We start from the raw sequence: 12,855 nt of genomic DNA on the forward strand, positions 1-12,855 counted from the left end.
TCCATTTGCTTTTCTACCAGTACATATGCAGCTATATCTAATTACATAAGGCAAAGTTCCAATTCTATACAAAGAAATAATTAAACTTAAATTTTTTTTAAGATTTTATTTTTTTTAAGTAATCTCTATACCCAAAGTGGGGCTTGAATCCACAACCCCAAGATCAAGAGTCCCATGCTCTACCAAACTGAGCCAGCACCCCAATTTAACTTAAATTTAAGAGTTTTTGTTTGTTTTTATAATTCACTTCATGGTTGTCTTCTTGCAAAGAATCATGTAGGAAGTCTCCAACGTATTAACCGGTCTTTCAAGGTAGTTGGTGTGGCAGAAAACTAGAATGCCAAAAATCCATTCTATTATAAGACTAAGGAAGTTTTACTTACATAGTCCTGAGAGAATATAGGGAGAGACAAATGAAAGTAGCAAACTGAAAAAATCTTAAATACTTTTCTATTAAAAGTCTAGAGTGTCATTAGAATCCTACTGTAAAGCAATCACCAAGTCTCTTCTAATGTTTGTCATCGGGGGAGAAAAGGCCTCATGCAGATTCATAACATCTTCTATGCACTAGTGTCTTTTAACTACTAAATTTCTATGAATAAACATGTAAAAAATTGCTCAAATACACTGCTGGTTTCAAATATCTCTAAGGTAGTATTAGAGGTTTGTTTTGATAGCTGCCTTGTTTATCAGCTTTCTCCTTCCAACTGGCAAAAAATAGAACTGAAAGTAACCGTGGCTGTCTTTCTCATTCATCTGTAAGGAAGACATCTGAAGGATGAAGCAGGAAGAAGAAACTAAATAGCTCTAGTGATTTAGAAGACAGACTGCATTTTACTACTATGACTCAGTAATAACTACACAAATTATATGCCAACAGATTCATTCAGCATAAAGTTAAAGTTTAGACTATTTTTTAGCTTATAGAAACTAAAATACACAAGGCTTTGGTATCTTCCTTAACTCCCAGAACTCTCCGTTTAGTCACATTATGATCCTCTCCAAGGACAAACAGTTGTTGGGAGAAACAGTAATTATCTACTAAGATGCTTTCTGTTCTATTATCAACTTTAAATAGAAGAGCCTATTACAGTGCAAATATGCTACTGCTCTACTTCCTTTAGTTTTTAAGGTCGTTTGATGAAATGTACATACATTAACTTAAACCTCTAACAAATTTAAACTTTTAAATATGACTCAAAAATGTTACTTGGGTATATGCTAGTGCCTTCAATTTACTGTCCGCAAAAAGCATAGAAGATTAAAGAGAATAAGATAAAAGGATGACTACTTCCTAAAGTTACAAAGTAACAAAATGGGTTATCCACATGAGAAGTGGTTTTCCTGCTTGTATCATGTCAGTCACCTATTTTTTCAAAAATTGTAAAAAACACCCAGGGTTCCTTAAAATGTTTTGGGTAAAGATTTCATTGAAAATCTGATTTTAAAAGAAAGGGGGACCTTCATCTACAAACTTTTACCTATTAAAGATATTAAAAAGATATTAAAAAGATCTCAATCCTCTGAAGTCCATCCATGCAAGAACCTCTAAGGATCCCAAAATTTAAGGTTAAGAACCCTTGCTTGCTTGTGATAGCAAGCTGGCTGTGGTATCTGTTATCAGCGTAGGCTACTGCCTGCCTAATGAGGAAAAGATGATTTCACAGATCCAAATGGTTGAGTAAGTGACTCCATACTTCAGTACACATCCTTTCTGAAACATTGTGCTTATAAATGGTCTTTGGTCAAGCATATTCAATTCCAAATCTGGTATTCAAGAGTTTCCATGACCTGATCCTTTGTTAACCTTATCACTTAACTAAGTAATTTCCATATTCCCTCAAGTTTCCCTTCCAAGTTTATTATTTTCCTCTCCTTTGTAAAGTCTCTCTGCCACTTATTAGCACGTATTAAATCCTTACTATTTTTTCAAGCACTGTGCTACATGCTTTTTATGCTTTTAACATCTCTAGTCCAAGCTATCATTTTCTAAAGTATCTGTTTTATAGATGAGATAACAGGTTCTAAAAGGATAAATATGTATAAAGTCCAAATTTACAGCTAGCAAGTATGATTCAAGTACAGGCCTAACTGCACCCAAAGCCTTCCTTTTCCCACTATCCAAGGCTTCTCCACTTTTCCTTTCAATTACCCTTAAGAGTAAAGAAGTAAGATGCATATCCCTGAGGACCTGGGACTAGGGATCCCAGGACTAGAAGGCAGCTCAATCAAAACATGGCATTTCTTTGAATTCACGTTTCATCTTTAAAATTCATATGACTTCTGCCTTTTTCTGAAATGATTCTTCGGTGATTTCATTATAAAAATACCTTGAAGTACATATTAGAGAAGAGAATTTACAATACAGAAAGATAGAAACTGCCACTACCTCTAAGGATACACAGCCATGTTTGACAAGCAGCTCTTAAAACATTCTTGATAATTTCAGACCATATTAACTCATCTACCTCTAACTTCTGTTGTACTTTTCAGCCATCATTACACATTTAACAGTACATTTCATTTATTCTTGTTTCATGTGTTTATCTCTCAAGCCAGATTTTAGTATCTGAGTAGAGATGTTCCTATGTATCCCCCATAGTAATTAATTAGTGCATCCAGGCTCTATACCCTGGGCCTAGGACAATAAATGTGAGTACATGAGTGAATAAATGCAGGGAAAAATACATGGAGCTTGAGTCTAAATACTTAAGTTTGAAACCAAACTAAGTCGTTTTCGTGTGTTCTTGAACTAGTCACTTAACCTCATGGACTCAAAGAAATTATAATAATGTCCACTTTAGAGAGATTTCTCAAGAATTAAAAGAAGTATTTATTTGAAAATAGTTTGAAGATTTTACTCATTTGAGAAAGAGAGCGCGTGAGCGCGCGGAGCGGCAGAAGAAGAGGGAGAAGCAGACTCCCCACTGAGCAGGGAGCCCTACACAATGTGGCACAGGGCTCGATCCCAGGACCCTGGGATCATGACCTAAGCCGAAGGCAGATGCTTAACCAACTGAGCCACCCAGGTGCCCCAGAAAATAGTTTGTATTCTTTAACAAAACTTACCGAATATCATTAATGAAGTTATTAATTGATCAGTTGAAACAGTTTAATTTTATTTTAAGAGGGAGGTGAAGCAAGGTTTTTTTTTTTTAAAGATTTTATTTATTTATTTGACAGAGACAGAGTTAGCGAGATCAGGAACACAAGCAGGGGGAGTGGGAGAGGGAGAAGCAGGCTTCCCGCTGAGCAGGGAGCCCGATGTGGGGCTCGATCCCAGGACCCTGGGATCATGACCTGAGCCGAAGGCAGACGCTTAATGGCTGAGCCACCCAGGCGCCCCAAGCAAGATCTTTTTTTTTTTAAAAAGATTTTCTTTATTTATTTGAGAGAGAGAGGGCACTCATGTGAGCAGGGTAGGGGCAGAAGGAGAGGGACAAGCAGACTCCCCGCTGAGCAGGGAGCCCCCCTCTGGGCTCCATCCCAGGACCCTGTGATCATGATCTGAATTGAAAGCAGATGCTTAACTGACTGAGCCACTCAGGGACCCCTCAGCTGAATATATCACATTTGCATGACTAAGTAATTTCAGAAAGAAAAATAAACTGTAATAAATTCCAGTGAGGTATCATCTTTTTAATTGTTGTAAGTATGAAGGCATAAAATTATTTTCATAATGAAATACATCTCATAGTGTATAAAGTACTGTTTTATACACTCACCCATCCCCATTTTCCAAATCCTTAATTTGGAAAAAAATAATAATTGGGTGACCCCAATATGCTCAAAGCCAATCTCCCTTTTGCATCAGAATTCCAATTCAGTAGGTCCAAGTTGGGGCCCAGATACATGCACTGTTAAAAAAAAAAAATGACATGATGATTTTAGAGCAGTGAATGCTAATTTAAAACTAACAATATCAACACTTCTTTCCTTTACCACTATTACCCGCCATGTGAACCGTGTAAATCTGTAGGTTCACAGCAACTATACAGTCAATTCTTTAACTCCTTCATTATCATAAAACTCAACTAAACGGTTATAAATTACTATAACCCTAGAAAAATCAACCAATATTTTTTTTTAAGTAAACTCTACGCCCAATGTGGGGCTTGAACTCACTACCCCAAGATCAAGACTCTCATGCTCTACCGACTGAGCTAGCCAGGAGCTCCTAACCAATATTTTTAAAATTAAATATTCTAGAAAGTAATCTACTGAACTATATGCTGTTTCATAAAGGAGCCACAATCCCTCTTGCCTCTCTGCTCAAGCTAATCCAACCACCTGAAGCACTCTCTAAATTCCCTGCAGCTATCAGAAGTACTTAATCTTTTACCCGAAATCTCTTATTTTGATTTTAGGCAATACAGTGCCTATGCCTGTATTACAGTGCCTAAATTACAGCAACACTCCCAAGGAGGTCCGAGGCAGAACTCACAGTCAAATATATATTTCTGCAGCAAAATGAATAACCAATCACAGTAAGTGGAATAAATACTACAAATAGCTTCACTTCAGGTCAGGACAGATTTTGTCACCAAATGAATTTGAACCAAATTTTTTAAAAATACACATTTTTTAATGTTTTTAGATAGTAGAGATTTTGGATTTTGAAGTTACAGACAAAGAATTGTAAAAACTTTATCTTTTAGGTTTCAACTTACAAATCACTTTCATTAGAAAGCTTCCTCTAACCCACCAAGACTGGGGTTAGGTACACCCTACAAATGCACACGTAATGCCCTCACTTACTCTGTCTTGGTGCTTGCCTGTTCATCTCCGCCTAGACTGTAGGATACCTAGAGTCAGGGACCGCATCTTTTTCACTATTATACTGTCAATAACTAGCAAATATCTGCCACACAGTATCCACTTAATCGAGTTGGTAAATAAATAAGCAACTGTAAGTATGAAGACTTTAATAAAATTTTATTTTATTGCTCTACTTGCTTGATCTGTAAGGTACGATTAACATCAGTAAAGATGAATCTCCACATAATAAATAAAAATCGGAAAATCCAACCAAAAAGACTACGCAATAGCATATACATTGTAATAGTATAAAAACAGTGCTTTGTTGCTGTAAAATAAAACTTTTCCTTAAGTTTATTAACTAAGACATTGCACAAAGTAAACTGCAATATGAAATAAATTATTTAACATGCAGTAGTTTATTTACAATTTTAACTTAGGGCTTCTTGCATTACACATAGATAAATACAGTACAGTTGACTTTAGCTTTTAATCCATCTGTAGTCCCTTCCTGTGTCAAGAATTTAGGATGTAGAACCTGAAGACGAAAAATTTGCTTTCTTCTAATTAATATGCTCTAATAAAATTGACAGATAATTGACAAAAAATTACAGACATTAAGCAAGATGAAAATGGAAAACTAAGTAAGTATTTAAGCCAATAGACTTACACAAGAATCTTATGATTTTGAGGATTTTGACAGGCTCTAGGAACATATAATCATTCTTGGGCATACTTCTCTTTTAAGTGAAACAAACATTTCTCCACTATTTTCTCTAAAACCAAAGGGTCACTTGAGAATAAAGGATATGGAATTTTCCTCCAAAAGCACAATCTGAAAGATTTCTGAACTAGAACAACCTATTAAATATTTAACATTAAAAGAAAAAACTAAGCAGGAAAAAAAATGTATATATATATATATGGACTTCCTCTGAAATCTGACCAAAATGAGAGTGAGCTAGCTGACAAAACTTCATTTAATGACTAGCCATATCTATAATACCCTATCTAATTTACACAGCCAGCCAGGCACTATTCACATAATCATATTCAACAGCAAGTTGACAAGATAATTAGAAGACCAGGTAGAGCCTGTCTGAACTATGAGTTTCCTATTCCAAATGCAAGAGTTCAATTCTGAGGAGTTTGGAGGGGAAGCTCTGTTGCTTCTAATATTAAGTTAAATATTTTCTATGTGGAAATAAGTACAAATAATATCACTTTTCAAGGATAAAATCATTTTGAGCCATGGGCCTACCAGACAAGAAAAATCATCTAAAAGGAAGTTTACAAAAAAAAAAAAAAAAAAATTCTTTTTTCATTTGTAGTAGATCACCTTTTCTGACACGCCAGTATGTTTTAGCAAGTTTCTAAACCAAAGGTATTCAAAAGTGGCCTTCATTATTTACATCAGAAATGATACAATATCTGAGATTTTCTTTAAATTACCTGGTAAAGAAAAGAAAAGTGGAAGGACTGATGAAGTAAGTTTGGCAAAATATGATTCCTGAGGCTGAGACGTAGGTACACAGAGATTCATCATATTATTCCTGCTACTTCTGTGTACATTTGAAATAATTTTAAAAATTAAAGTTGAGATTTTTAAAAGTTAGGTATATATAGTATATAATACAGTATACAATACTAACAAATATAGTAACATAGGCATTACTGACTAAACCATTCTCTATTTACTGGGTTTAACAGAAAAACAAAACATGGAATTGTTCCTAGTGGAAGTCTGAATCTCCTCCCCACCCACTCAGTGTCACTTCCACATAGAAGGAAGGTCAACAGGGACTAATCAGGTTCAAGAAAGTTAACTGGGTCACATTTCTGTGGGGTGGAATATTAATAGGTAGGCTATAAGTAAGACTATACTATGGCAAATGTCCTACCCTAAAAAAGCTAGGCCATCTCTGATTGATACTTAAATTATAAATTGTTGTATTACAGGTTACATGGGAGAGGAGAAGATTCTTATTTTTGTGGTATGTGGGTTGTAGTATTCTTCTATGTACTATTCACCCTTTGGAACTCATTCATGAGTTCCTTGGAGCTGAAAAGATAATCCCAGTTTAGAGTTACTGAAGAAGCTATACCAGTTTAAATGGAAGAAACTGCAAGCTACAGTTCCTATAAAAATAGCCAGTCATTACCCAGCCATTGGAGAGAGATCCCTTGGTTGAGATGACACAGAAGAAAAATATTTAGAGGAAAGAAGAAGCATGTATATGTATTTTTTCCTCTGAAAGAAAAAGCAGAGGTAATTTATCAGACTACAACTTTATGAGATCAAGAGACTGACTTGATTTTGGAAGAGGATTCAAACTTAAATTTAATAAGGTCAGAAACTTTGTAATTTTATACTGTTTACCTTGTATTGTTTGAGCTATTATATCATCTCTATTCTTGGTATAATGGTATTCTTGTCAGGTGAGTTTGGTTGCGCAACCAATCTTGTTCAATATAATCCAATAAAAGAAACAAAACAGAAGAGGATTTATAGTACTGCCTTGGAATTAACATAATATCCCAATCCATTTAAATGGCTTCTGGAGGTAATATCAAATAAATGGCAATAAAAAAGACACTGTGATGGCCAAACTGCCCATCTCATTGGTCACTGGTAGAAATAGTGGGAAAGACTGGATAGGTGGCCCCAAGAAAACACATTAAGATACCCTCTTCATTTCCTCTAAGGAGGACACAGCACCTCAAGTAAATCACATGCCTAATATTAAATTTACTGGGTTAGTAGTTTAAAAAAATAGAGGTCTATTGATCTTTGGTGGGTAGTTCATGTTTTGTTTCGGTTGGTTTGGTTTTGGGGGGGGGGAGGTCTGCTCTTCCTCTCCATTATCTGATCAAGAACAGATACTACTCTAAATTCACCATTGTCTCTCTTGTCCTAATCTGATCCCTCTTTTCTCTGCTTGGAGTGCCTTTTTACATAAATCTTTTTTTTTTGGCGGGGGGTAGGGGCAGAGGGAAAGGGACAGAGAGAATCTTAAGCAGGCTCCATGCCCACCATGGAGCCTGACACGGGGCTCAATTCCACAACCCTGAGATCACGACCTGAGCCAAAATCAAGAGTCGGATACCCAACCAACTGAGCCACCCAGGCACCCCTCCATTTTTTTTTTTTTAAACTAAGCTCTGTAGCCACTTCCTCCAGGAACTCTTCCCTGATGCTGCCCTCCTTTATAATCTCCTAAAGGTATCTTTTTTCTTGCATTTCTTTAATTATACAACATCCTTAATAGTTTATAAATTTCAGGAGGACAGAATACTTCACACCATCAAATATAAGTCTCCATTGGTTTTTAAATGATGCACTATCATTTTATATAGCACTAGGAAAGAAAAAAACATTACCAATTATAATTATGGGACACCAAAAATTTAAGATGATCCAATTTCAGGTAATTTCAAATGTGGGGGAAAAATATGCATCTCAGAATCAATGAAATTCTGCATGTCTTAATTGACTCTGTAGCTCCAATATTAACAAAATTCTGGGCATACAGAAAATTCACATTAAATGTTTGCAAAATGATTGAATCAATGAATGAATTCAACCTGGATTGGTGCTTTTCATCAATACATATTTTTGGACTCATTCAAAAACCAATAAAGAATCTAAAGAATAAAAATTTTTAATTTTCAAAACTAAGACTTATGGGTATAATTTACAAATATACTGGTTCTGATTTTCATTGCATAACAAAGCACCAGAAAAGAAAAGAAAATTGTTTTCTAAATATAACTATTATGGCTTCACATTAAAATAAAACCCACAAGGGGCGCCTGGGTGGCTCAGTCGTTAAGCGTCCGCCTTCAGCTCAGGTCACGATCCCAGAGTCCTGGGATCAAGCCCCGCATCGGGCTCCCTGCTCGGCGGGAGGCCTGCTTCTCCCTCTCCCGCTCCCCCTGCTTGTGTTCCTTCTCTCGCTGTCTCTCTGTCAAATAAATAAATAAAATCTTTAAAATAAATAAATTAATTAATTAATTAATTAAAATAAAACCCACAATGTCAATTGCCTGGGTGAACAAACATTATTATATTATGGTAGATAAAAAAAGAAACATGTTGCTTTGTGATATCTGTCCTTCACTGTCTGCACTAATAATATGGAAATGGATCCTAAATAATCCAAAATAAAGGATAATTTAAAACTCATTTATATTTGTTTTTGAAGTATATTCATATATTCATATTGTGGAAAGATAAACACAAACATAGACTGTCTGGTCCCAGGGGTAGATATTAATAAATTACCAGCACTTGTTTAATTTCAGAACACAAACTGTTCCTTTAATCTTGGATTAAATTTATAAGGGGAAGATGTCCTGAATCAAAAGCTGAAAACTTTCAAAAGATAAAAATATGTTTAACACAAATGAGATATTTATAAGTTGCTTTGTCATTTCTTGAGATAATAATAAAGTCTAGAACTGCTGAGAGGCATAAGTGGTGTAAATGGGAGTAAAAAAACTAAAATCCTACAACAGTAAATTTAGAAATCTAGCTTCCTTTACATTTTCCATGTCCTCTAGAAAGAACATTATAAAAATAGTTACCCCTTACTGAACTATATGCTTTCTATACATTATTTCTAATTTTCAATAACCTACAGAGTAGACATTAATGCCATCATTTTATACCTAAGTATACAGAGGCTATAAAAGATTAAATAACTTGTCCAAAGTCACAAAGCTAGCAGTCGTAAAGTCACCTCTAAAGTTTCAACCTATGTTATAAGTAGATTTCTGATCCAAACAAGAAAACTCAGAAACAACTGGGAAATCTTTTCTGTGACCAGAAACAAAAGAACCAGTAAAATGAAGACAGCATTATCTCATTTTATACACAGTAGCAAGAGAGTTGTTTTGAGAAAAGATATTCAGAATTCTGGGGACTGATAAATTCAGGAATTCCATTTTGTAATGTCTAGAAGCAGTCAATAAATTTTAGACTGAATACATACAATAATTAAAGACTATAAAATAAATAAAGACCTTTACTACAAATATAATACATATGTACCTCATAGGTCTATCACTAGGGAAGCCTGATTAAAACCTCTGTATGACTCTACAATTTCAAATTATTTCTTTCCACCTTTATCACTAAGGAAGGTAGTTATTGCATAGGAGTTAAGGGCACAGGTCATGGAAAATGACAAGACTAGATAAAATCCTAATTTCGTAGCAATATAACTTGAGCAAGTTACTTAGCCTCTCTAAATCTCGCTTTCTTTATTCATAAGAATAAGGTTATTAATATCTGACAGTGTTATTGTAATGAGTAAATGAGATAATGTGTATAAAGCATTCTACACAGTATCCAGTATACAGTAAGTGCCCAATAAATCTTTTATGGTAATCTATTTTGGAGAATTATCTGTTTTATTGATATCATATCATTTTTATCATTTTATTATATTATATTATTTATATATTAAACAAAAACTAAACGTTTCTTATCGGCTGTGGGGTTATAACACGAAGTGCAAGGAAAAGAAAGGTCCATTAATATTCTATTCAGAGAACAGGCCTTTTCAATGTCAGAGCAATTTACCAACAGACTCAAACAAAGCCCAGATTTTAGTCCTTTGAAATTGTAATGGGGAAGCCCATTACACTTTTAAAATGTAGGGCAGAATATAACATTGTAATATGTTACTGCTACAGGAAAAAAACTGTTTCTCCAGACAAGAGTCAATTTCATCATTTACCACTGAGGGGAGCTGTAACCTAGGAAAAGGTTTATATAGAATCCCAAGGTTATTTTTAAACTTTCTCACACCTCACAGTATTCATTTAATACATTCTGTTTATGCCTGCTATAAAAAGAGGCTTATATGCACCTTTCAGTGGGCTAGTTAGTTTATAATACCATTCTTCAGTAACTTGAAACTGGTATGTCTCTATCTTCATTGTGGAATAAGAACAACTTTCTAAAAAATATATAGTTTTTACCATCAACTACAACCCAAATTCAACTGGCTAACTCTTTAACACATCAGTTAACAAAGAGAATTCAGATGTATCATTGAGTCATAAGTATTAAAAACTGAAAGACCATCCATTGGGGAGAAGCTCTTACATGAGAATGAAAGCTAGCTTTTTAAGCTGTAATCAGTTTTAAGAAGTCTAAGTTTGTTCATTTTTAAAACTTCAATGACTACTCCAAGCATAATGTTCAAATCTATCCTAAGAAAGTCCAGAATTGTTAACATGTGTGAACATTTAATAATTACACTGGTTTGCTATCCAGCCATCAGAACACCCCCTACCATGTTTGGACCTGCTTCCCAGCTCCTGCGGGCTAAAAATGGCCCAGCTACTGCTAGAAAAAGTGTAGTATTCCTTCCATCACTGAGATATACAACACAGTCACTGAGATATACAACAAAGTCAAGCGATATACTGACTCTGGAAGGAAGAATATGCTACAAGCAAAGCATGTTACAAATCTGTTATAAATATATTTTAGAACTTTAATGGTGATCATGATGATGACAATGGTAAAAGCTAATATTCACTGAACCTATTTAATCCACAAAACAACCCTATAAATTTGTGGCTAAGAAGTCAAGAAACTTACCATAATCACACAGTTTATAAGAGCAGAGCTAGGGCTTGAAATCAGGTCTGACTCTAGAACCCATATTCTTAATTCACTATATATTCATTGCCTATCTTACCTAACCCCCATTTGAAAATATCTACTGAACACCTATTATATGCCTGTTAATCATTTGGGATTACACAATATTTAAATTATTTGAAGATGATTATTTAAGCTTTTATTTATTTGAGATAGAGCAAGAAAGAGCTGGGGAAGGAGAGGGGGGAGAGGGGGAGAAGCAAGCTCCCGGCTGAGCAGAGAGCCTGATGCAGGACTCGATCCCAGCACCCTGGGATCATGACCTGAGCTAAAGGCAGACGCTTAACCATCTAAACCAACTAGGTGACCAAACTGAAGATGATTATTAAAGCACCAGTCTAGAATCCCTCAACCCAAAGAGTTAAAGCATGTACTTTATTTTTAAAGATGTCAAAGGTCACCATGCTAGATGCTAAACAGATAAGACATAGTCTTTCCCTCGAGCCCTAAACCAAATACAAAGTATACACATAATTTAGAAGTATTTTTACTTATATAGTTGTAACAAAAGTACTTCTTAAAAATAATTCTGCTATTGGCTATCATTTCATTTAAAAAATTCTAAAAGCTACAAATCACTATTTAACTTTCATAAGGTAACATTTCTCCTACCACCAAAATGCTAGTGTGCTTTAACAATGTATATAGCCAACAATGTGAAAGAAAGGTGATGAAATTTGCCATTAGCTTACATTTTCTATGACAAATGTCCACTCTTTATCTTCAAATTCCTCTGCATGAGGATCCTGTAAAAAAAAAAAAAAAAAAAGCAAAATATAAAGCTGAAATACATTTCTTTAAACCAGTTAATCCAATCAAGAACATATAAACAGCCTTGCTTTTAGCTTTTACCAACTTTTTAAAAGGGAGAAGCAGAAGAGCCTACTCTTACGAAACTTCCACAATTTCCCTACATCTAAATCCTTATTTTATATTGAAGAAATTCTCTATTTTACTTATGTTGATGCATGTAATTATCTTCCATCATTGCATCAATGACAAGACAAAAAGAAACCTGATCAGAGAGACGGATAATTTAGTGAGTTAACTTAAGAAGCACTTTATTAAGATATAAAATGCTCATATAAAGCCCTCATGTTTTATACTTTTAAACTAGCAGTACCACTTGAGAAAATGTTTTCTTCTGCAGAGGTTATATAAACATCTGGAATTTCAAAGCACTGCAAGGGACTCCATAGTCTACACAAAATGGCAAACTGGCATGGCTGTTTCATCCCCCCTCCCCTCCCATTAACCCTGAAGATGCCTCAGAAACCTGAGATAAGGTAATGGATCCTTCAACCAAATGCAAATTAAAAAAAAGGGCACACTTTTGCAAGTATTTATTTTACAAATATGTATTTGGTACCTGTTATATAAGAAACTGGAGATGTGCTATGTGGACTCAAACATAGTTG

General features: G+C 34.8%; 1 protein-coding gene and 1 long non-coding RNA gene across 11 annotated transcripts in view; both read right to left on the reverse strand.

The window, feature by feature from the left end:
* The window catches only part of EHBP1 (EH domain binding protein 1), a 416,635-nt gene that overhangs the window by 260,413 nt on the left and 143,367 nt on the right, over positions 1 to 12,855 (reverse strand). For all 10 annotated transcript variants that reach the window (XM_078056492.1, XM_078056493.1, XM_078056491.1 and 7 more), the window contains one exon: positions 12,130 to 12,183. In XM_078056492.1, coding sequence (XP_077912618.1) covers positions 12,130 to 12,183 — 54 coding nt within the window. The remainder of the gene's footprint in view (positions 1 to 12,129; positions 12,184 to 12,855) is intronic.
* Positions 4,915 to 8,717, reverse strand: LOC144379226 (uncharacterized). The gene is made up of 2 exons (XR_013441775.1): positions 7,139 to 8,717; positions 4,915 to 5,296 (listed from the first exon to the last, which is right to left on the reverse strand). It is a non-coding gene; the product is annotated as an uncharacterized LOC144379226 (long non-coding RNA).

This window comes from Halichoerus grypus, chromosome 10 (genome assembly GCF_964656455.1).
Source record: "Halichoerus grypus chromosome 10, mHalGry1.hap1.1, whole genome shotgun sequence".
NCBI classification, from domain to species: Eukaryota; Metazoa; Chordata; class Mammalia; order Carnivora; family Phocidae; genus Halichoerus; species Halichoerus grypus.